Source organism: Carassius carassius, chromosome 3, assembly GCF_963082965.1.
Source record: "Carassius carassius chromosome 3, fCarCar2.1, whole genome shotgun sequence".
Taxonomy (NCBI): domain Eukaryota; kingdom Metazoa; phylum Chordata; class Actinopteri; order Cypriniformes; family Cyprinidae; genus Carassius; species Carassius carassius.
Genome location: NC_081757.1, coordinates 1,794,204 through 1,819,014, shown reverse-complemented (window position 1 = coordinate 1,819,014; position 24,811 = coordinate 1,794,204). Strand labels below are relative to the sequence as shown.

Sequence of the window (24,811 nt, the reverse complement as noted above, 5' to 3'; positions counted from 1 at the left end):
ATAAAAATGTTCCCAAAGCTGTCCAGGTGCCAAGTTTATTATGCAACCAGTCCTGCGGAACAAGGTTAATGCCTCACCTTTGTGATTTGAAGCTATTAAACATTACTTGAAAGCCTCCATCTAAATGACCAAAGTATAATTTGACAATAAATCAGCCTGATGGGGGTTTATTTTTCACTAGACCACATTTGAAATGGATCAGCTTGTCCCAAAATGCATTTTTGTCTTAGGACAACTTTGATGAACTTTTTCGATCCACTTCAAATGCTATACTGTAGACTGAGGGATCTGCATCTGATCAGCACGAGTCTGGAACGAACTCATGAATCTTTATGCAACAAACTGCACACATAACAGTAGTAATATTATTATCCACGTCTGATAATTGCAAAACATACTCACTTCAGTCTGAGGGTGTGCATGAAAGTCACATGTCCCGGTCAGCACAGGAAGTGAGCAGGCCTGTCGTCATCATGAATAGGGACCCTATTATTCATAATGACTGAGAGTATGTGCGGAACGTGTGAAATGGGTTTAGCTTGACGTCTTTGAATCTGACTAGACTAATGCATGCATCAGTCCTTTTATTTGTTCTTTTTATATTGATTAAGCTCAGTTGAGACAAGTCATGGGCAAAATCTGGCAGATCTAGAATTTTCCAAGCTTCAGTATCTACAGATAGACACAGGAGTGTGTGACTGAGAATCTGCAGAAATGTTTCACCCTGCAATGAAATGTGAAATTGAATGAAGACTGGCTTTTATGGCAGTTAGGAAATAAACCAGTCCAGTACCAAATGGGCCACAACTCTTATTGAAGCACTGAGGGTTTTTTGTGTGATCTATGTGAAAAAGGCTGGTTCAGAAAGAATCTTCTAGTAGGATTGAGAGACTTTGTTGGATAACATTGTCTATAATGTTACATATTAAATGCATGGGTCAGTTTGTCTGCAGAAATTCACTGCCAAACATATTTGGACTCGGACCAAAGTAAATGTAAACTTTAACTTGGTTTTTCTCTCACAGCCTTTCATTAAACTTCCAAACACTAAGCCTTAGTAAATATAAAGACATGTCTAAAAGTCAATCTCGAACTGCCTCTATTTGGCATCTTGTTAACTTAGTACAAAAATGGCAAATTAATGTGAACAATTTTTTAACTCTAAGACACATGAGGAAATGTTGGTCATTATGAAAGTGATGCAATAGGAAGAGTGGGTTTAAACAAGAAGACATCAAGTTCTGTCTTTCTTCTTCAACTTTTACAGTAATGGCAGTCAGGATTTCCCGCTCATTGTGCTTTATCATTCTTATGAAAAATCATCATGAGTCATCTCGGTTGTAAAAATATATCAGAATATGGACATTGTGCCAACTTTCCCTGTTTTTATGTAACCTCTCTCTTATCACCCTCATTAGGAAAGAGTAAGAGGAAAGAGTAGAGACAAAAATAAGGAAATGGGAGATAAGGATAGATAAGGAATTCTTTAGTGTCCACCATAAAACACTTTCCATCACTTTAAGACTTTGTCAATAACAGAAAATTGCAGGAATTTAGTTTTAACACGCTACAACAAACCTGTTATGAAACTCACCGAGTCGCAAGAATACAGGCCTTGTTCAGCGCTATTCAATTCCAAATGGAGAACTCGGATAAAAGCTTCAGACATATTATTGTGTGCAGACACTGTTTATTTTAACAAATATGCAGGCCAAGGCCCTGTTCAGGTTAGTCAACACATAGTAGATACATGAAGTGAAGGAACTGCGGCACGTCTGCGATTGGCGCGTATAGAGGGTGGTGCACTGATGGTGACGTTTAGTATCATTTTGAGCATAAAAGTGAATGTCCTGTAAGTCCCAACCTCTACTCTGAGTTAAACAGCCTGTTTTCTTCAATTACTATTGCATAACACTTCATGCTTTTTGCAAGTCATTGTATACTAAGGCATCAGTTGGGTTACTGATGACATGAACACATTCAAAGACAAATATCCCAGTGTTCTTTCCTAAAAGGGCTCATTCTCTTCCTATTATAGAATTCAGAAATAATTCATTTACTTAACATTGTTCTTTCATCCAAGCTATTCACTGAAGATGCATCATGACATTGACAATGCTGAATTGCATTGGTCCTCTGCTGTTACAGTCTGGAAAACAGCAGCTTGGACAAGCAAACATTGCAAAATCTCTTCTTTTTTACTTTATGGGAATTGATAACAGAAAACAGACTGTACTGAACATGAAAATACGTACATTTAGAACACAGAGTTTGAGTTTGTCAACAGCAATGGGGAGGTTGACATTGGCTGCGGTTCTTGATGTCTGAGATCATTCATGCTCTCGCTTTTCTCAGATATAAACTCAGGGTTGGTTATGTGAGAACGTGTCTGGAGAATCTCACTCCAGTGTCATGCGTGAAACCTGCGACATTCACTTTGGTCCTCACAAGAGTGAACTTGAAGGCCTTTATTGTTGTAAGTAACGTGCTCCTCCTGAAACTGAAAATTAGATGAGCTATTTGAAGGGACGTGCCGTCTCGTATTATGCCGAATGAGTTAAAATACAAAATGCAAACCTGTCCATGTCCTGAGATAATTAGAAAAACAGAAAGAGAAGAAATAAAAAAGATCCATAACTTAAATTACACATAATACACATAGATTCTTAAAAATAAAGATGCTTGAAAGATTATTCACAGCGATGCCGTCTCCTTCGTATCGATATCGTATCGATATCGTATCGATATCGTATCGATAACAGACCTCCAGGAAAAGATGAGGTTCATAAATCCTGAATTTAACTTGATCTTTTAATTAAATGAGAGCCACACGTCACCAGTAATGTGGACAAAGACATGGAGCAGAACAAACCTAAAAAGGCAAATTGAAAATAGAATGCATGTGATGCTGTCTGACAGTGAATGTGGGATCTTTATAAAATCTGTCCAAGATGGTTTTATTTATACAGAGCTTTACAAAATGTTAATTGCTTCAAAGCTGCTTTACTGAAAAAAATATTTCTGTATTAATATCTGCAAGAGCAGATGCAATAACATGCAAAAAAATAGAGATAAAGTGCTGGCAGCTGTGAATGTGCTAATAAATATATTAAGATGATATGTGAATTATGTCAGAAAGGAACAAACTCAATCATTGTTTTATAAATGCAATAAAAAATGATTCAAAGCAAGTTTTTGCTTGTATTTGATACTTTTAACCATTTATCAGGGGTCTCTTGAGACAGGACTGGATATTTCAGTCTTACGTATGGACTGTGTGACTAGGATAGCCATAACATTCCTAAATCATACCTTCTAAGCTTTCAGCTAAAGATTTTCTTAATTTTGAATGGAAAAAAAGTGGTTGGCTACTCATCTCCATGTTGTTCTCAATTAGAAAGATTTTTCTCCCAAATGAGTTAAACATACCTGTTTAATTTTTGACACCAAAACTTGGCATTTTAAGTAACGTTAAGTTATGATAACTTGATTTCTTTATTAATGAGAGCATTGGGGTTTACAGTGTTTGACTTACTTTCTTCCACTGAACATAAAAGGAAATGTTCTGAAGAGTGCAGTTTTTCTGAATACAACAGTTGGCTTAGGATTGTTTACTGATTATATTCCCCCCCAAGCTAGAAAAGTTATTTTATTAAATCAAGGTCAAATGCATTTGCACTGTATACATAGTGCAGAAATAGTAAGTGTGCTAATACAAACTTACTGTAGTTACATTCCCTATTGTCCTAACACTCTTGATTCTGCCCATACTGGAGATGAATTGTGCAGCACTGTCCCCTACTGGATACATTCATTCATAGATCATTGCTGACCTTTTCAGTAAAGGCAGAGGATTTATAAAGCTGTTTCAAGAAAAGAAATCCAAATCAACCAGGATTTAGGTTAAAAAGTATATGCATTTTAAAGAAAATATTGTTTTTCATTTATACAATGCATGCACAGTTATTAGCGATACGCTGTTTAAAAGTGTTTTTGATGAACGGATGCCACAGCATATCACACTTAATAACGTGTACATCTTACAAGCATTAATGCCAAGTTGTCAAATACTCTAATGTCAGAAGAAGACAGAATGCATGACAAAATACACTACTAAATAAAAGTCTGTTTCAAAATTGAAGAAAAGGGACACCTACCAATTAGAACGGTGTCTTTAGTAGCCACAGGAGGGCTCTAGAGCCAAGGGTTCCTAAGAGACCATGCATCTGATTGCAGGAATGGAAGAACACGATGGAGAATCCTTTGGATGAACCTTGAGGCCAGCTGTGAGTTACAGGAGTTAACACAGTCAGAGCACAGATTGCCCTAATAAAACTTCTCACGCTGATTGTCCAAATAAAACTTCCCTCACTGGGAAGGCATAAAACTTACCGAGCGGCTCCCTTGGACAGAAAATGGGCACCACTATCCCAGACATAGTGGTAATGGTTTCCTCTCTTTCTTTGAATAAAAATACTGAATGAAAGTCTCTGCACAGTTTGTGTGTGTGTTTGTGGACTCAACTACAAAAAGCATTGAATCTCATGAGGTAGGCTATGAAAAAGTTGTAGAGTGAACTGACAGAAAGGGTATGATACTGAACTGAATGTCAACAGCTCAGGAGGGGAGAAACAGCAAGAGAGACGGAAGTTAAGTGGGAAAAAGAACACCATGTGTTCAGTAAAACAAACTAAGTGTAATGCCAGAGAAAAGGGTCAACAAAAGAGAAGAAACAGAACAGAAGAAAAAGTCTCTTCCGACAGAGCCGTCCAGCCAAAAAGAGTCCTGACCGACTTACCTCTGCTTCCTTTTTGTGCCCCATCCTGTGTTCTTCCATCCACCCTTTCTTCTCTTGTGTATCTGCATCCTCTCATTTACATCTTACATCCCGAGTGACAGATTAGACTTCCTTACTTTCCATATTAGATTATTGTTTTATTTATTTTTGATAGGCTATTGTTTTATTATTTTGCTTTTCATATTCAGATTTAAGTTAGCTTACATAGTTTTACATCCCTAGATTTAATTGTTAAAACAGTTAAAAAGATATCCAACCTTGAGTTACCGCGCTTTGGCAGGAGGGCGGGAAATCAAGATTAACGCACGTGTGAAAAAGCCGCGCGCAAAATGTCTCGACACAAACCGGATTGTAACACCGTCCGCGTTAAGATTTATGTGTCTGGCCGTCTAGGGCACGCGGTAAATTCAACTTCCGCCTCAACAAGCTTCGGTTTTACATTGTCCAGCCTTCAGAAATAACCTTTAGAGTGTAAATAATTAAATTTAATTAGTGATAGCCGCTTGTTACATTTACGGCCGATAATTTAGTCTCCAGCAACACCGACTACCCTAAACAAGACTTTCCTAAGCAGAAATTGAAATGCAACATTAGGTTTTATGTGACAGGTAACAATTTTTACTTTCAGACTATGTAAAATAACTGTTGACTTTCGTATTGGGAAGTTAAACAAACAAATAGCATCAAATAGGCTACCACAAAAGTCAAATCAAGTCCTAAGTCCTTTTTTGGAATGAAAAGCGGAGAGGAAGTCAAATAGCCTACAATCTGTTCAAAAGGACAACATTCAAGCATTATACTAAGGCAACATTAAAATATATAGGCTACAAATTCCACACAAACAAATAAATAAACGTGACATTTTTTGGGGGGCGGCTGTGAAAATAAGACCTACTGCCCATTCAGCTTCTATTCATTAGGCTACAGACTCGTTTTTATTCGCGAAAAAAGAAAATAAAAAACTATGAGATCTATAGGCTAGTAAGGCTACCCTTAAACCTTAAAATAAATATATAAATAATAAAAAAATATTATTAATTTATCTCTCTGCCTTTTAGGCTACTTAAGTTAAACTATTAATCTTGTATCTTTTGTTGATAATTTTTTATATAGTTCTAAGCTATATTTTCTTGTTTGCTTACTTTTTTGTTGTTGTTGTAGTAATTAATAACAGTGTTGCATAATACGAATAGTAATTATAATAACGTCCCCTTCAGTGCCTCTTTTCAAAGGTTTGCACCTGTTTCTGCGCAGTTATTCAAGCGGACATGGATCGACTTCAAAATCATGTCACTCTGAAAAAGTCGCAAATTCCGCTCGGATAGAGAAAAGAACGAGGGAAAATCGCCACAGAACTAATTCAACATCCGAGGTCGTATTTATAAATAATGTATGTGTCCTCCGAACAACAGCAACATATAGTTTCTTCATTTCGACATATTTAAATCAAGCAGAAAAGTTTACAAAGGCCGAGGAGCGGAGGAGCACAACAAGGGCTCTATTTACAGACGGAGACACGGGGGGCGGAGGAGGACCGATGAATTAATGAATTAAACTGTGCTGAGGCGCTCGAAGTACGGATTTCATCAACAATGAAAGGCAGGACTCAGACGAGAGGAGAAAGTTTTCAGATAGTGCTGCGAACAAAACTTATTGAGGAGTTCCACTTAAGACGAGACAAGAGATAGAAAGAGAGAGAGAGGGAGAGAGAGAGAGAAAGGGCATTACATAATAAATCGGTAACATTCGGCCAGCACTGACTGACACTTATTGCTGCTTAGGACACAACTTATTGCTAGGATCGAACCGATTATATATAGGATATATATTTGTTTAACTTGACAGATTTTGTATGTTTGCATAATTATTTATGCTGGAGTTTTAAAATCGTTTTAACTGTGTGAAATGTGTTTATTTGAGTTATAAACACTATGAGACCGTGTCACTCTTCTGGCGCGGATGCTGTTGATAAAGTTGTCAGGAACGCGCTTCTCTCCGATCTGAACGCTTTCACATCCTTCGCCTCAGATTGTGCTCTGATGTTTCCTGAAACTGGAAAACAGCAGTGACTGTTGTGAATCACAAAAAGAGAGAGCTCTGCATTCAAGTCCTCGGTAAAAGGTAAGTGTTGAAGTAAACATGTAGCCTGACATCTATGCTGAAGTCACTTGTGAGGCCTAGAGGACTGCGTTTATTTCAGATGAAGGAGATTGGTGAAGAAACTCAACCATAAGAATGTCATTCATCTCTGCAGATTTGAGTCCAGCAACATGTCTCATCCTTAAATAAGTCATGAATTCCAAAATGAGTAAGATCCTAGCAGACATGATGTAAGACATCAGGTGCATCTCCACAAGCAGAACATAGGATGCGAAAACATATATCATTGTTAAATATAGAAATAAGTATTATAGTGAAAATAGGTTGTTCTGATGTGGAGCCTGCAGTTTGATTGCTTAAATATACTGTGACATGTTTAATTAATAATGCGCATACTTAACTGTTTGTCAATATTCAATTGCTTCAGTTTTATTTGAGTTGGTGTCACTCTCAAATAAAAGATGTTTAACATTGTAATGCAAAATACATTTGAAAAAAGGAAAAAGTTTGACAGTAAAATTGAACCTGCAAAAGTTTTTTTTTTTTGCTTGTGTTTTGTTCCTGTAAAATGCATTTGCCTGCAATAATGAACATTTATTACAGTTGTATTTTGATTTATAATGAGAACTTTCAGTTTGTTTAAAGCTTTCAAATTCAGTGTTACAGTTCACTCTACTACTGCTTGTGTTTAATGAATGAGCTGTAGAGAAATAATATTTGCTGATGCAGAGATATAAAAGAGGAGGATTATCCGCTGCTATCAAAATAATTTCATAGACTCTGACTGAAACACAGCGTCGCGTGGGCATTCTTTTCTTTTCTTTTTTTGTTCCTTTCAACTGATCTGATATGCTCCCCATTGCTCTTTCTGGCAAACATCAGACCTGGCAAAGTTTTTGCATTTTCTTTTTGAACTTTTCCCTTGCCTTTTCCCCCTTGTTTATTTCAACCTGGTTATTTTGCAGATCTAAAGCCAGCCGATGAAATAACTGATCTGCCTAGATCAGATAACTGTGCAATAGATTAATTAGAGGTTAAGGAAATGTTGATCTGTTAAGCGGGTCGATTTGTTCGCAGAGTGATTTCCTGAGCACCTTAAAATAGAAAAGGCAAGTATGTTCAACTGCGACTGAGAGAATTGCATTGGATCCAGTGAATAGAGGAAAGTAAAAGTTGCTCATCCACAGAATACTGATGAGAGAGTTTTAATATCGGACTGTTTTCTGTCCATCTCTCCATGTCATTCCTTCCTTTCTCTCTCTCTCTCTCTCTCTCTCTCTCTCTGTGTGTTTCTCTCTCTCTCTCTCTCTCTCTCACACACACACACACACACATGCAGTGTTGTATTTTTCAATGGTGGCTTTTGTCTCTTTCATCTCATTTCTAAACAAAAGGATTCTTGTGTATACAGGACAGCGAGTGAGAAAGAAAGACATCGAGGGAGGACAGAAAGTGAGAGAAAGAGTGAGAAAGAAGATGAAGACAATTTGTCAACTTTTGCAGTGAAACAACATGGCTTCGTTTTTGACGCTCTCTGAGAAATCTTGTGCATCAGTACAATAAGAATCAGGACTGTTTTTCCACATTGCAGAATAAAATTAAGTCATAAAGTAACACACTGATAAATGGAAATGATGATAACTTTCCCTTTAAGTAGTTTTGAATTAGTTTGCATGCATTCTTAGTCAAATATTGTAGGCACAATGTATATTTGTCTCCAAAACTATGCATTTCAAGCCTTTAAACCAAAGGTCTTTGAGAGCATGAGAAACATACATTGAGTCAAGTGCGTGTCAGCAGTATGTACTGTATCAGTGTGCACACGTGTGGGCGCGTACTCGCCGGAGTTCAGAGGTCAGCTGTGTGTACACTCTGCTTATAACACGTGCCTCTGCGAAGAACGCCTCCTCCATCTCGACCGGCTTTAGTATTCAGAGCACAGAGATCCAGACAGATACCTATTCATTCTCTCAGTGTGAGTCCAGAGAGAGAGAGCGAGGTCAGAGAGGGGAGAGCGTATCACATCTCCCTGGTACTCATTCATTTCATTTATTTTATTTGGTGCGGAAGGCAGAAGCTGAGTGAGACTAAACTACCACTTAGACATTTAAACAAGAATGCAGAGGGAGAGAAGAGAGTGAGATTGAATAGAGTCACCCTTAAAAAAGGCATTCCTTGTGTAACGTAGTTAACATATCAGTTCTTAGTTATGTTTTCAAGTTGCTGTTTTGTCCTAAAATTCACCAATGAGTCAATTGTTTGACATCATACAACAATTACATTAATGTGGATAGCACCTCATCATCAGTGATCCTGTCAGAATTTAATGAGCACATTAAATCAATACATATGGTTTCAAAGCAGCTTTACAGAAAATCATGATGTTAAAATGATTAATACTTTCTTAATATCACGTGTTTATAGTCACATTTAGCAGATTAGAGCTGAGTAAAAATATACCTTTTGCAACAAAACAAGCAATCAATATGTTGAGATTTGTTATGTAGAGCATGGGAGTTGGGCTATAATATCGTTACATTTTGCAACAAAATAAAGAAGAAATGTTTGAGCTCATATTGAGAGTTTTTTGGTGAATTGGAGCACATTTGGAGTCACTGTTGAGATATTGTCAGATTACTGGTGATTTTGTTTTCTTAGGAGAAACACTTTTCTCCGTCCTTGTCTCAGTTTCTTTGAATCAGCTGGTGTTTTGGTGATTTTTAGTGGATGTACGAAGTCACTTCTTCTCAGGTTCAAAGAGGAACCACATTTTCAACACTACATCTATTATTTTGTCATTTCAAACCGTACAAACACTTTCTTCTGACAAATGTTTTGCTTGAAATATGTTTGTGCCATCCTTTTTTTTTTGCCCATACAATAGAAGTCACTTTCTTCTGGTCCACCGAAGAAAGTAATGTCCAGATGTTTTACTTGTGTTTATGTATTCTTATTCTTATGAAAATTGTTATTTAGTTATCTGTACTGATAATTCATTGGTCTACGACATCAGACTATAAAACCGTTATTGGTTCTTGAATAGAGTATGATTGTGTAATGAAGTTTTATTCCAGGACCATTTTGGATAAACAGTGTCAGAAAATTCAGTTTTTTGAGCATGATTGCTGTACTTTTTCTAGCTAATGTGTGGTTTGCATACACAAAAAGTTTGATCCAAAGCTGTATGGGAAGGGAGTGAATTAGTGATTGAAAAAACTGTCCAAGCGGCATCTACAAAACACAGTTTATAAAGGTGAAGGATTAAGAAGCGTCATCCTCAATGTAACAGAGGAATGCAGAGAATATGGAAAACATTGTGGTGTTCTTTTCATCTCTGATTCCTTCCTGGGGTTTTGTGTTTTTGGATGGTGAATAAGTCCCCCTTTTCAGCGCTCACCCGGGCCAACCGAGCACGGCATGTGAGTTGGTCAGCGTTGACGACTAGCCTTTAAATGAGAAAGGGCTGCTGCTTCCACTGTGTGAATGAGGGGCATTTAATGCACTTGGGCAGCTGAAGGGTCTGAATGTAGTGTCAAAAAAGAGTAACGGACCACCATGGTCGCCCCCCAAAACTGGCCCTGTACCCCTTCCTGGCACACACGAACCTCCAGAGAGAAGGATGCTCGATAAAGATCGCTGTGAAAGCTACTTTGCCCATTTCAGCTTTTAGAGAAGTCTGTTTTAAATACTGCTGAGAGTCGCTAATGTGTCCCTAATGTGGCTTTCTTTACTTGAACGATGTACGTCTTTCAGATAGAGCTCAGACAGAGATAGAGCCCTCTCTCTTCCCATGTACTATTTCTTCTAAAATGCTACGAGACGACCTAGATTTTACAGAAGCTGATAAGGGGACAGGTTTTTCACACAGAAGGCTAACTGCTGGATCGGTTATTTCATTAAAAAGAACTTCTATTTATGTCAGAGTAACAAGATACTAGTAGTTTCTGCAACCTAAACTATCACCTGTATGAGTCCCATCTGATAACATCCACTGCTGGCCAGAAACAAAATGAGGGAAATAAGTGGAATTATTAGCAAAATATAAATGGAAATGTGAAAACTCAAAATGACAGATCACAACGTCATAGTTCAGTGCTGCTGCAATTGTCACAGCAAAACCTGAACACAGTCTATTGTCTTTAATTAGAGTTTTGGATGAAGAAAGCTTTGTTACCTGTGCATTTTAGAAACTGCATTTTGAAAACAAACAACTACATCAGTGGATAAGTTTTAATGTTGAAATTATTTATTAAGCTCTTAGTTCAAAATCTCTGTTTGCAGATTTGACGTCTGAAATAGTGCAAATATCACAGTTTCATTTTAATCAATCAATATAAGCTAATTTGCTAATTCGAGTTTTATACTGAATGTCAAGACATGATATGTGTTACAAATAGCAATATATATATATATTATTTCTCATGACGTGTACATGCACAATTTAACCCTGCAATGTAAAATATATTGAACTATCTCTCTCTTCCCTCCTAGCTATGACCTCAGCCACGCCCCCTTCCTCCCGTAGCTCCTCCCCTCAGAAGGTCTGTCACACCCAGACACAGACAGATGTTCTAAAGCCACTCCTAGGGGGAGGAGGCGGGGCTTCAACAGGAAACGGACCTGCGGCATTGAGACGGCGTCGACGGGTGCTATCCAAAGATGGGCGGAGCAATGTACGCATCGAACACGTCAGCGGCAGAGGAACGCTTTACCTGCGTGACCTGTGGACGACCTTTCTGGACATGCAGTGGCGCTACAAGCTTTTCCTGTTTTCCGCAACCTTCGCTGGTACCTGGTTTGTCTTTGGAGTGCTGTGGTACTTGGTGGCACTTGTGCATGGAGATTTGCTAGGTGAGGAGGGAAGGAGATGTTCTTCAACATGACCTGGATATTTATTTCATAAATATTGCAACCCTGCTATTTCCATGTCTTTGTTTCTTGTCCTTTTCTCACCAGAGTTTGACCCTCCGTCCAACCACACGCCGTGTGTGATGCAGGTCCAAACCCTAACTGGAGCATTCCTTTTCTCCCTGGAATCACAAACTACGATCGGTTATGGCTTTCGATGCATCACTGAGGAATGCCCACTTGCTATTATCCTGCTTATTGTCCAGCTTGTCATCACCATGGTGATGGAGATCTTCATCACTGGAACCTTCCTTGCCAAGGTACAACTAAAACTAAATTAATTTGGGTAAAACATTGCTACAGAACGTAGCAAGTGTACAGTCGCAATAATTATTATTTCTGGTTGTTTTAATATCTTACCAAAATGTGTCTATTTTGGCGGAAAACCTGACATTGGCCTGTTTATATGCACTTCTCATTACAAGTTTGGGAAGAAGACTGGCCAATGTTGAGTTCCTAAATGTTTAAGTGATCCAAACTCACAGCAAATACAGAGTCAGAGTTTGTGTGGAGCAGCATTTGCTGTGAACTGCTCTTTTCTGTGCTGCTCTGCGACACTGAAAACACTAGATGATCCATTATGAGCTGCCCACGTATATAAATGAACACAGTGCCAAGCCTCAGTGCATATTTTTATTTAAATAAATTGTAGCCTTTGAAAGTTGATATTCGTATTAAATGGTATTTTGGTTTTATTAAACATGCAGCTATACTGGAACTGGATTGAACTGGAACAGTATCTGATTCAAAATATATATTTTTGTGACCTGCACAGTTCTATCTGATCTAATAAGGCATTTATGTTTTTATCTGGGGTATGTAGGTAGCACGGCCGAAGAAACGTGGTGAGACGGTTAAGTTCAGTCAGCATGCTGTGGTTGCCAATCACGAGGGCCGACCTTGTCTCATGATCCGTGTCGCTAACATGCGTAAGAGCCTCCTTTTGGGCTGCCAGGTAAACGCATCTGATGAAATAACGTTAAGTTTTATATTCATTTCTGATGTAGCGTATATGCGACTCATCATATGTCCAATTCCTGGGGTCCCTCAGGTAACAGGTAAGCTTCTGCAGACGTCGCTGACTAAAGAAGGTGAGACGGTCCGTCTGGATCAGAGAAATGTAGCCTTCCAAGTGGACACATCCAGTGACAGCCCCTTCCTCATCCTGCCCCTCACTTTCTACCATGTGATAGATGACAGCAGCCCACTGCGGGCCTGGGCTGCCAAAGGTACGGAAGACTAGGAGAACTAACAGGATAAATGCAACAATAAAATGTTGGAATTCCAAAATGGAGCCTGAAAGCCTTAAGCCTAGAATCATCCCATTCGAAAAAATGTATTTATTACTTTCTACAGTAAGTTGAAATGTTATCATTGGAGCTCAACTGAAACAGCATGGTGCTGGCTGTGCCAAGGTCTTGGATCAAGCATCTGCCAAATGGGTAAATGTAAAACAGAACAGGCACAGTTTCAGCTGGTGCAACCTTAGGTGTCTTGCTCTGTTGGCTCATGGATCATTCCTTTCAGTGAATGAACCAGCAACCATCTGGTTACCAGCCTTAAGCTTGAACTACTAAACAACACTACTCCATTTACTCATATATGCACAATTTGAATCCATCACATCACAGGAACTTTTAGATTAGTGTCGCTATAAAAGTACAGCATAGTGCTAAAGCCATGGTCATGGGTTCAATTCCAAAAGAATGCGTTCCTTACGAATTAAATGCATGACATAATATAATTAGCTTTTGATAAAAGCGCCTGCCAATGCATGTGGGTTTGATTCCCAGGGAATTGAACCAATGAGCATGTGTAGCAAGAATGCAATAATTAGCTTTTGGTAAAAGCATCTGTCAAATGCATGTTAGTTCTTTGCACATAGATTGTGCGAGTGATTGTGTGAGAGTGCAGAGATGACACTGGCTATGGTGGCAGACGAAGACTGTCAGTAAGATATACCTGAGAACAGGTACAGCGTGGTTGGGCACTGACCCCCGTGGCTCCAGCAGAGTTGCTCTAAGGATAGAGTGCTACACGAGAGAAACGTGAAACAGCAGTGTGGGGAGAGGTGTCAAAGATACCGGAGAAGCTCTGTTTCAGAGCAGAGGTCACGCTGCAGGCAGAAGGTTCAGGGAGTTCTGGCACTTTGAGAACACACTGGTGCCCTGTTTCCACTGACACTTCACACCTGAATCAAGTGCGTGTGGATGGCCAAAGTGGCTCAATTTATGTTTCCATTTTACCTCTCCTTGATTAATCATGAGGATAAATGCGAATTAGATTTGTATGCAAAACTTGCTGCCATGATTCTAGGGTGTTTGGGTAGCTTGCTTGCTAGAGCATTGGTTTTTAGAGAATTGCTAGAGTGTTCTGGGTTGTTGCTTGCTGGTCTACAACAAAATGTAATGATGCGTTTGTGTATTTATAAGTTAATCACAAATTAACATCACCACAGTGTTGTAACTATCAGTGGGAAAAACTTAGGAACTTGGGATTTTCTTTGAGCCCTAAGTTTCGGATGTGGGAATGTGTCTTCGACTCATCATCTGTGAATTTGTGGAGGACAGCTGTCGTCCCACCAGTCCTTGCTTCTACCAAAACAGCAACACTTATCAGAAGTAATCATCCAACCAATAGCCAATGTAGCTTGCTTTTTCAATGCTTCTATAATTATTTATTGAGGTAGCTCCAAATTCACTGATTATGAGACTTAAGGCCCATTCATACCAAGAACGATAACTATAAAGACAACGATAAAGATATAGTTCTAAAAATCTTTTTTTTATATATTAAAGAATAGCAGAGTCCTCACCACAGCTATAACCATAAAGGCACAGAGAAACAATATCGTTGGAATCACTTTCAGAAAGATTTTTCCCAGCCAATAAGATTCAATGCTGCTGTCACATGTTTTAGAATTTAAAGCGGCAGATGAGCATGCACTTAGAATAAACAGATGAAATCGTTCGCTGGTGTGGGCGCTAATATCGTTATCTTTATAGTTATCATTCTTGGTGTGAATGGGCCTTAAATGCAAACATATCTCCCTTCGTCCATCAAGCGCTCATTTGATCTTTACAGGTTTGTGAGTCAAAATCAGAGCCATGATATGAAATACAGACTTGCCAAGCCACCAAGCCACAAGGCTGGTCTGTTTTAGTGGTTTTAAGGGATTTTGAGTGCTTGACACTGGTCAGACGGGAAGACCAGCATAAAATGTTTTTCAGCAAGGACTCCTGGTGTCAGAATTGGCATTTGGGAATCATAGAAATGCTTTGTGGGAAAGACTGCAAAAGTTTAATTAAATATTGGGAGGTTAAAGAACAGAAGCAGATTTCACATTCTCAATTCAATTTTAGTGTGAATTGTAGAAAATTTAATAAAGCCTTAGGTGAGGTGGGGGCATGTTTACAGGAACTTGGAGTTTCTATTATTGGCAGATGAGCTGCATCTATTGTCCTCTTCCTCCTTTCATCTCATTTTCTCTCTGTTAGCCCACATTCACTTTCTCTGTAGACGTAGCTTTCCCTCTTTCTTTTATAAATACTCTCTCTTTGGCTGGAATGCGTGTATGAGAGTGTGCCAGAGCGTCTCATTAGAGGCACAAAGCAGCCCAGTTCCTGGTGCTGACACGCAGGTCGTGGATCCAGTTACGGTCCCAGTCTCTACCCCATCGAGGGCCCAAACTATCAGACCCTCCGGTCCCCGCTTTTGCACTTGATTCACTGAATGTGACTCTCATCTCGCACGTCTATGAGTTTTTCCTATACGTGCATATCCTTGTGTATCCGTTTATGGTTCCTGCTTTACTTTTTCTCTCGTCTCAATGCTTCTGTCTCATCGTGTTTGTAGTCTAGCCAGATCGCTGGTGTAATTGACTGAAGTCGGATTATACGGTATAAGGTTATATTTAATAGACCCCACTTATGCCTAATGTTACCTAATCCAAATTAAATTCATGATGACTTCCCGTTTCATTGCGTTCTCCCAGAAATAACTCTGATTTGTATGTTGACCATTACATTTTTCTTTAAAAACCTGAATATGAAGTAAAAATAGCTATTCAGGTTGCTCCAATGGAAGCACATTTGCATATGAATGAAGGAACTGGCACAGACCTTAAAAACGTGTCCGAAAGCGTGCCAGTGCATTACAGTGTGAATCTGTATGTGCCTGAGTGGCTGTGTGTAAACGTACGTGTATGGATGGGTGCCAGTGCACCAGTGTGTGTGAATCTACAGTAAAAAACTTAAATACACAGTGTGCCAGTCTGCTGAATGTGGCATTGTGTTTGCGTAAGAGACTGAGAAGAAGAGACGCCAAGTGTTAACTCAGAGTCAGCATATAGCTATATGAACCACCAAACAAGATGTTCTCTCATAAATGTGTGTTTGTATATGTGTTTGACTATGTGGTTTCAAACTAGCGCTGCATGATATATCAAAATAGAATAAGATGTTAGGGCTGAATGCAATCATCAAATCATGAATGCTGCGATTTACTTGAATAGATACAGAGTTTTAACATCTTGGTGAGCTTTTGTCTATTTACTGCACTGTAAAACATTTCACGTTGGTTAAACTTATAAACGAAAGTTCACCTGCTGCCTTAAAAATGTGAGTTAACTCAACTTACAGATACTCTTTGTTTCAACTCAAGAAGTTAAGTTTTACAATTTATTAAACTAATGGTCATTTGTTTTTTCAACTTGATGCTCTGAGTTAAAACAACTTACTATGTTACATTATCAGTTCAAGAAAACTCAAATCAGCTCATAATAAATAGACTTGTAACTGGTCTGCTCAAAAATGTAAAAATTTTATTGAAATAAATTCAAGCAATGTACAAGCTTTAACATTGGTTTGAAAATACAAATTCTTGTAGGAAAACAGGTTTTAAGAAGTAATTTAAGAACACAAGTGCATAAACATCCATTTCATCAAAACATCAAAGTTTCTCTAATAATATACAGAACTAGAAGAAAGGTAGATGAGTGGTATAAAAGAGGTATAGAAAATATAACGGAGGGGGAAAGAAAAAGGCATGAATTAGGGAAAAATGAGGAGTGGCCGGCAAAATAACGGCTCATCAATCACTTTAAAGATTGTAAGTGTTCTCTACATAAACAAGTACATGTAGCTTTCTGACCTTTGAATGATTTGCACAATACATGGTTACTGACTGTGTTGAACAATACTCATGAAGTAAACTCTCACTAAAAGCAATAAGAACACACATGTGAAATTGTTCTATTTCCAATAAATGCTCAAAGGTTTTTCCTTATAGTAAACACTTGACCAACATTCAGCATTTGAGATTCCAGATAAAGCAAAAAAAAAAACCTTTAATATCTTGTTATATTTGTACATTTTATTATTGATGACATGTTTAGGCACAATATATAGAGTAGTACTTAGATTAACTGACAGTCAAAAAAGCATTTTAGCATAAATTATGACTGATTCTGGGATAAAATAATAATAATAAATATATTGTAATAGTTAAGCTGATTTACTTTTTCCCTACACATACTGCTCTACAATGAATTCAGTATCATCAGTACATTCACAAGATTTTAATATATTTTCTTACATCACACATCTTGATTATCTCAGAAGTTACCTCTGAAAGGAAGCGTAGAAGGCCAAGGCAGCTTTTCTTCTGTTCCAATTTGTGTCCTACATACAATTATAAACAAGACTGTGTGACTCCAATATATATATATATATATATACATTAGAACACTTATATTAGTGCAAACTGATCAAATTGAGTTCATTTTTATTCATACCTCCTTATCAAGGCACTGTATAACTGCTAAGGCTCAAGCTCCTGCTTAATGTTACAGATGCTTTGTACAGCTCTAAAAGACACCAAAGCATCTAGTCCATCCAAGAATGACTGCAGACGATCAGTGGTGACTACTCTGTTGAACTCTGTGCTCATCTGAAACAGACACAAGACAGGAGGAAAAATGGAGCCAAAGAGACTAATAATAGGTAGCAAGTACAGATGAAAAATAATCACATATGTAAATCCCATGCCATCTTATAACATAAATGATTAAACAGGTCATATATAGAGGTCATGTCACAAGTAATGAAATCAAGAATAAAGAATGATTTAAAATAAGCAAGTTCACAATTACCTTATTGTAAAATGAAAATCCTTCACACAGCTTCTTGAAAACTTTGTAGGGTGACACTTTATATCTTGAGGTGACAATAACTTTGAAGAGGAATCAACAGCTGTAACGGTGCAGAAAAGCAGAAGCATATCAGCAGAAGCAATATAGACTAAGCATATGAAACTGTACAAAAAGAATTGCATGGTCTGCATTAAATATGTTGTGTGACTGCATTAGGCCTGCAACAAATATACAAGTTAAACAGCAAAAGATTTTAATATCAGTAAGGACAGCCTGATCTCACAATCAAAATGTACATATTTAGACGTAAATTAAAACTGTCCAATACGTATGTGCCTTTACGTATTTACAGTGTCATTTACGTATTATCTGGACGTAATTACAGGCTCGATACGTATCGAAATTTACGTAAAAACAACCTCAAATACGTACAGATAGAACGTGTTCTCTGACCAGTCAGTTATCCATAGAAGCTCATGAAGCTGCTTTTCAATGCGTATCGGATTAATTTTTTTAATATTTATGTATATTTTCCCTTTTTATATATTTTTTTTGATAAATGTAAGATCCCTATACCTCACCCGAACCTAAACCTACCCATTTTATACAGAATGTTAAAAGAATAAAACACAATTTTAGTAAAAATATAACATTAAAATGTTATTTTGAGCCACTAACGTTAATCTTACACCTACCCCTAAACCTACCCATAACCATTTCTTAAAACTACATAACGTTACTGTTATAAATAAACAAATAACAGACAAACAAACATAATGTTAATCATTTATTTTTTGCGAAAAAATATCAAAAGTGGTACCAAAAGTAGTTCAAATGATAATGAGTTCCAGTCGCAGTCCTCTCTGGAGGTAATAGTTTTTTTTACCAACTGAAACACGACATGTCGCAATCTGTGACGAATTATGTGAGAACCAATGAGAGTTCGATATTAGTGCCGTAAACCATGTCGTAACGTTCCTGTGGCGCACTGGCGCTATTTTCAAATTCAAATCATAACGAGCGCGGGCTTTGACTGTGACGGACGCTGTTGCTGAGAATGAAGATGAAGATCGATTGATATGGATATGGTCCTTGCAAACATCTGGATTCTAAAGATATGGAGTACAGCAAACAAATAAAATGGATGTGATTTGTAATTTTATGCTGTGCTTTTGTGTATCTATGGTTTGCAGCATGCACAGAAATGTTATTTCCTATTAAGTAGATGAGTAAACTGCTTTCAATAAATTCAATAAAAACATTTATTGATATGACAATTAAATACAACAGATTTAAATCAGTTAAATCAATCACAGACTTGTTCCCGGTGCGTGTTGGACTCCGGCAGGGCTGCCCTTTGTCGCCGGTTCTGTTCATGATTTTTATGGACAGAATTTCTAAGCGCAGCCAGGGGCCGGAGGGGGTCAGGTTTGGTGACAACACGATTTCGTCTCTGCTCTTTGCGGATGATGTTGTCGTGTTGGCCTCATCAGGCCAGGACCTTCAGCATGCACTGGGACGGTTTGCAGCCGAGTGTGAAGCGGCTGGGATGAGAATCAGCACCTCCAAATCCGAGGCCATGGTCCTCAGTCGGAAAAGGGTGGCTTGCCCACTTCAGGTTGGTGGAGAGTTCCTGCCTCAAGTGGAGGAGTTTAAGTATCTTGGGGTCTTGTTCACGAGTGAGGGAAGGATGGAACGGGAGATTGACAGACGGATCGGTGCAGCTTCTGCAGTAATGCGGTCGATGTACCGGTCTGTCGTGGTGAAGAAAGAGCTGAGCCGCAAGGCGAAGCTCTCGATTTACCGGTCAATCTACGTTCCTACTCTCACCTATGGTCATGAGCTTTGGGTCATGACCGAAAGGACAAGATCCCGGATACAGGCGGCCGAAATGTGCTTTCTCCGCAGGGTGGCTGGGCGATCCCTTAGAGATAGGGTGAGAAGCTCAGTCACCCGGGAGGAGCTCAGAGTAGAGCCGCTGCTCCTCCACATCGAGAGGGGTCAGCTGAGGTGGCTCGGGCATCTGTTCCGGATGCCTCCTGGACGCCTTCCCGGGAAGGTGTTCCGGGCACATCCCACTGGGAGGAGACCCCGGGGGAGACCTAGGACACGCTGGAGAGACTATGTCTCCCGGCTGGCCTGGGAACGCCTCGGTGTCCCCCCAGAAGAGCTGGAGGAAGTGTCTAGGGAGAGGGAAGTCTGGGGTTCTCTGCTTAGACTGCTGCCCCCGCGACCCGCCCCGGATAAGCGGAAGAAGATGGATGGATGGATGGATGGATAGATTTAAATCATTAAAGCCACGATTTTAATATTAATACATGGGAATTCATATAAATTCACACTTTATGTTAGATTATTTACGTTTTTTTAGCTGCTAAAACGTAAGTATTTGTACGTTTTACTGCTATAAATACGTCTAAGTTGTACGTTTTTATGTGCATGAAAACGTAAGTAAATGTACGTGTGGTAGAACCACATTTAACGTAAAAATACACACGTATTCTCATGAGATCACGTTGGTAAGGATGTGTTAACTTTACCTCATTGTAACATGAATGTCCTTAAGATCAGCTTCTTGAAAACTCTGCAGGGTGACAACCTTATATCTTGAGCTGACAATAACTTTGAAGAGGGAGAGCTGTAAAGGAGTGAAAAAGCAGTAGCATATCAGTAGAAGCAATATAAAATAAGCATATGAAATTGTGCTATACAAAAATTAGTAGACAAACAGCTGTCAGAAATGTTTAAAAGTAACTAAAATATAAGCACTGAAAACCGAAGTGAAATATTAAGCTATTTTAGCATTTGAGGCTCTAGGAAACTGTAAACTTAGCGAGGGAAAACACCGTGTCCTTATATTGCCCCAGTCAAGTGCGTCTTCATCTGTGCAACATTACACCCGGTCAAGCAGCCGCTGCTTGGATTTGAACATGTCTATTTTTTAATTACAGTACAAAAGCGTGGCGTGGCCAAAAAGCGGAGAAAGACGCTTCTTGTAAGCTTAATGTATCGCGACACTTTAATTCCACAAACAGACGTGCAGCAAAATGCGGGCGGCGACAGGCTTGACCGGGTGTTCACTCGCGGAGCACGGTCAATGCAATAAATAATAATACCTGAAGACTTCAGGTCGAAGACCAACTAAAATATAAGCACTGTGAACCAAAGTGATATAAATATTTTAGCGTTTGAAGCTCTGGAAAACAGTGAGTTAACGAGGGAAAAACTTGTGTTGTCGTATTACATTCGCGAAGCACAGTAAAATTGGCTAACATGCAATAAATCGCAACATTATTAATTTATCATTACAAATAAAAAACAAAAACTCACCTTCCTCGCATTCTTTGTGTTTCTCGACACGAATTGGTGTAAGGTCTCCAGGCAGCTGCATTAACTCAAAATGGCGATTACTTCTCTCTGCATTTCGCGCTCTCCGTGTATCGCCCCTCCCCCAACATATAACTTACAGACACGAGTTAAATGAACTTTTACAAGCCATACAAAACTCAGAAGAAGTCAAGACAACACATTACTTTACGTTTCAATTTTCAATAACTTAGAAACTTAAGTTCAGTATCCAAAACTTAAAATGACAATTTAATTTAAAGAGGAAAAGTAAGTTCATATAACTTATTTGGGCTATGATGTTTTACAGTGTGCGAATCAAGCTGCTGTGAGATGCTGAAACACTGTTTTGCAATATACACACGTGTAAGTGAACACAGTGCCAATTTACACTGAAACCGGGAGCGCATATTTATTTGCAGTCAAGCCATAAAAATTTAAGCTTGATGTTTTAACTTTTGAAAATGAAGAATTAAAAATGCAAGTATTAGTTTTTTAATTGTATATTTGTACTGTATTTTTTATTTTTTTTTTACTATTTTTAATAATCACTATATATTAATATATATATAAACTCTAAAAGAAGTAAAGATTTCATTCCTTTATTCAACCTATATGTGATGGGGATATGAAAATGTACCAGATAGTAGGAATGACCCATATATAAGTAGGCTATCTCCTTTCCTGAAACACATTAAAGACACAGTGAGAGTCCACATCAGATCTGCCCGCTAGTAAACACAGACATCCCCTGAGGCTCTGTTCTGTCATGGTCAGTGTGTGAACGACAACAAAGAACATCTTCACATGCTGATAATTAATACATGTCGGTGTATTCGCATTAATTAGCCAGTGAGCTTTAAATTCATGAGAATTTATGACATCCATACACTGTTTCTAAAATGTTTTGAATGCTTAATGAAATTCTTACTCTCTGAATGCCATTGCATTAGGAAATATCCCACCATTTATCATTTGTTGTTTTAGCATTAACAATAAAATAAATGATACTAATCTAAATATTTAATAATGTTATGCAGTCACTTTCTAAGTGTGACTCGTGTCCAGTTACTTTTTGGGGGCACTGTAAAGCATGATTGTGAGCATGATCTTGTGTTTGTGGGTTATGAAACCCCATGTTTTTTGCTCGCAGAATGCAGAACTGGCTCTGGGTTAAAGTAGAGACTGTTTTCACAGATGACGGTCTCTTGCTCTGAATGTGGGATGTTGATGCAGGTGTGTGTGCGATTTTAACTGTGTGTGTGTGTGTGTGTGTCAGTGGGTGAATGACATGTTTACGAGTGAAGGCATTTAGATTTCTGCTGGTATGAGCCATAAGTTTCCTTACATACCAACACATAATTTTTTACATAATTTGTTGATTGTCTTACTGTCTGAATTGTTAAACTATCTGTTTTATGTAAAGTGTGTATACAGTATGGTGTTACATTTTATTGTAGGGGACAAATGTTTTGAGAATTTTGTAGATGTCTTTCTTAACTCTAGAATTAGAATCAGAATCAGTATTTCATTTATTCACCAACTGTGCACAAAAATGCAAGTAATTTGCTAAAGTTTCCAGGTACTTACATACATAAAATAGAAAAAAGTAAATAAAAACTAACCGTAATATCACATTATTTTATTTTATTTATTTATTTTTGCATTATGAGTAAGTTTCAGTAATTTTATTTGTATATTTTGTATATTGTATATTTGATTTGAGTTATTTTACTGCATCAAGTTTAACTGTAAATGAGAAATTGTATTTTAGATTATTTCTATTAATGCCTCTTTCATTTCAAGTAAAAAAGTTTTTCACCATGGTTTCAGCTATAGTTAACGAAAATAACCTTGTATAATATTCATGAAAAAAAATAAATAAGTAGAAATAAGGTAGAAATATAAAAGTAATATACATCTAAATGGAGTAAGGAGAAGGCTTAAAGGGATACTCCACCCCAAAATGAAAATGTTGTCATTAATCACTTACCCCCATGTCGTTCCAAACCCGTAAAACAATTGAAGATATTTTGGATAAAAACTGGGTGAGTGACATGGAGAGACAAAGAGGAGACTGTTGGCAAAGGAATTGTTGAATAAAGTCGCTATTTTTGTTTTATTCGCGTGATGATACTACTGATGGCAGATGGACTATTCTGACGACGTCTTTCATACTTTTATGGACCTTGACTCTGTTATTTACTTGCCAGTTTATGGGACAGTCTCAAGCCTCCTGGTTTTCATCCAAAATATCTTAAATTGTGTTCTGAAGACGAACGAAGCTTTTACAGGTTTGGAACGACACGGGGGTACGTGAAATATCCAAATTCTATTCAATAGGAGAATGTAAATGAAAATAGACAAGCTACACAAAGTCTTTTTGATATGACACACTAGGTTTGCTTATGTTCAAGCATGAATGAGATTTGCGAACTTCTCCAATTTTATTCGCCATACTGAATGAATGCTTGCAACGAAATGGGATGAATTATATTATCCACTACTAAATTTCTTCCATCTGTTTCTCTATGTATCTTTATTTTCTAAGGTGGCGGGTGGACGGATCCGGAGTTGGCTGACTTTGAGCTGCTTGTGATCATGAGTGCAACTGTGGAGCCGACCTCGGCCACCTGCCAAGTCCGCACCTCCTACCTGCCCGACGAGATCCTGTGGGGCTACGAGTTTCCTCCCGTCGTCTCCCTCTCCCCCTCCGGAAAGTATGTAGCTGATTTTGCCTTCTTTGACAAGGTTGCCAAGACCAAGACCCCACCCCTTTTTAAACAAGCCCCGCCTCCAAGCACCCAGTCGCCCCAACAACAAGGCAATGGCAGTGGAGGCCAAGCGGTGGATATGGAGAAGATGCGATTGGAGGAGACCTACCGAGAGGAAAGGGGGCGGGACAAGGGGCGTGTCCGAGACCAGCTCAGCGTCCGCATTAGTAACGTCTAGAGAGCGGAAAACCCAGATGAATGAGTGAACGGGGATCAGATGAAGATAAGTTGCTTGAGTACTTGTTTGATTCAGTGTTAGCCAACTTTTTTTTATGATGCCACTAGGCTTACCTGTTTTACTAGGTAGGGTGCCAGTAGAGTTGGCTAGCGCTGAAATGCACTGGCGTACAAGCATGAAATAGAGAAGATAAAGACAGAGCGGCTATGTTCGGAAAAGCACACTAGCATACTTCATTTCCTGTTTCTGCAGTATTTGTGAACCTGGACCACAAAACCAGTCTTAAGTCTCTGGGGGTGTTTTTGTAGCAATAGACAAAAATACACCATATGGGTCAAAATTACTGATTTTTATTTAATGCCCAAAATCATTAGTATATTAAAGATCATGATCCATGAAGATATTTAGTAAATTGTATACTGTAAATATATCAAAACTTAATTTTTGATTAGTAACATGCATTGCATTGCTTGATTTTCTCAATATTTAGATTTTCTTGCACCCTCAGATTCCAGATCTTCAAATAGTTGTATCTCGGACAGATATTGACCTTTATG

The 24,811-nt window shown here is 38.4% G+C and overlaps 1 protein-coding gene and 1 long non-coding RNA gene across 2 annotated transcripts; one reads left to right on the top strand and one right to left on the bottom strand.

Annotated features, from left to right (window-relative positions):
• Positions 1-1,687: 1,687 nt before the first annotated feature.
• LOC132113582 (uncharacterized) lies at positions 1,688-5,018 on the bottom strand. The gene is made up of 3 exons (XR_009425183.1): positions 4,393-5,018; positions 4,158-4,284; positions 1,688-2,500 (listed from the first exon to the last, which is right to left on the bottom strand). It is a non-coding gene; the product is annotated as an uncharacterized LOC132113582 (long non-coding RNA).
• Positions 5,019-6,379: 1,361 nt separating this feature from the next.
• LOC132116121 (ATP-sensitive inward rectifier potassium channel 10-like) lies at positions 6,380-24,604 on the top strand. Its single transcript, XM_059524723.1, has 6 exons — positions 6,380-6,919; positions 11,390-11,749; positions 11,855-12,066; positions 12,630-12,761; positions 12,858-13,035; positions 23,854-24,604. Exons 2-6 carry the CDS (start codon positions 11,392-11,394, stop codon positions 24,252-24,254), a joined length of 1,281 nt encoding a protein of 426 aa, XP_059380706.1. The 5' UTR covers positions 6,380-6,919; positions 11,390-11,391; the 3' UTR covers positions 24,255-24,604.
• Positions 24,605-24,811: the final 207 nt, after the last annotated feature.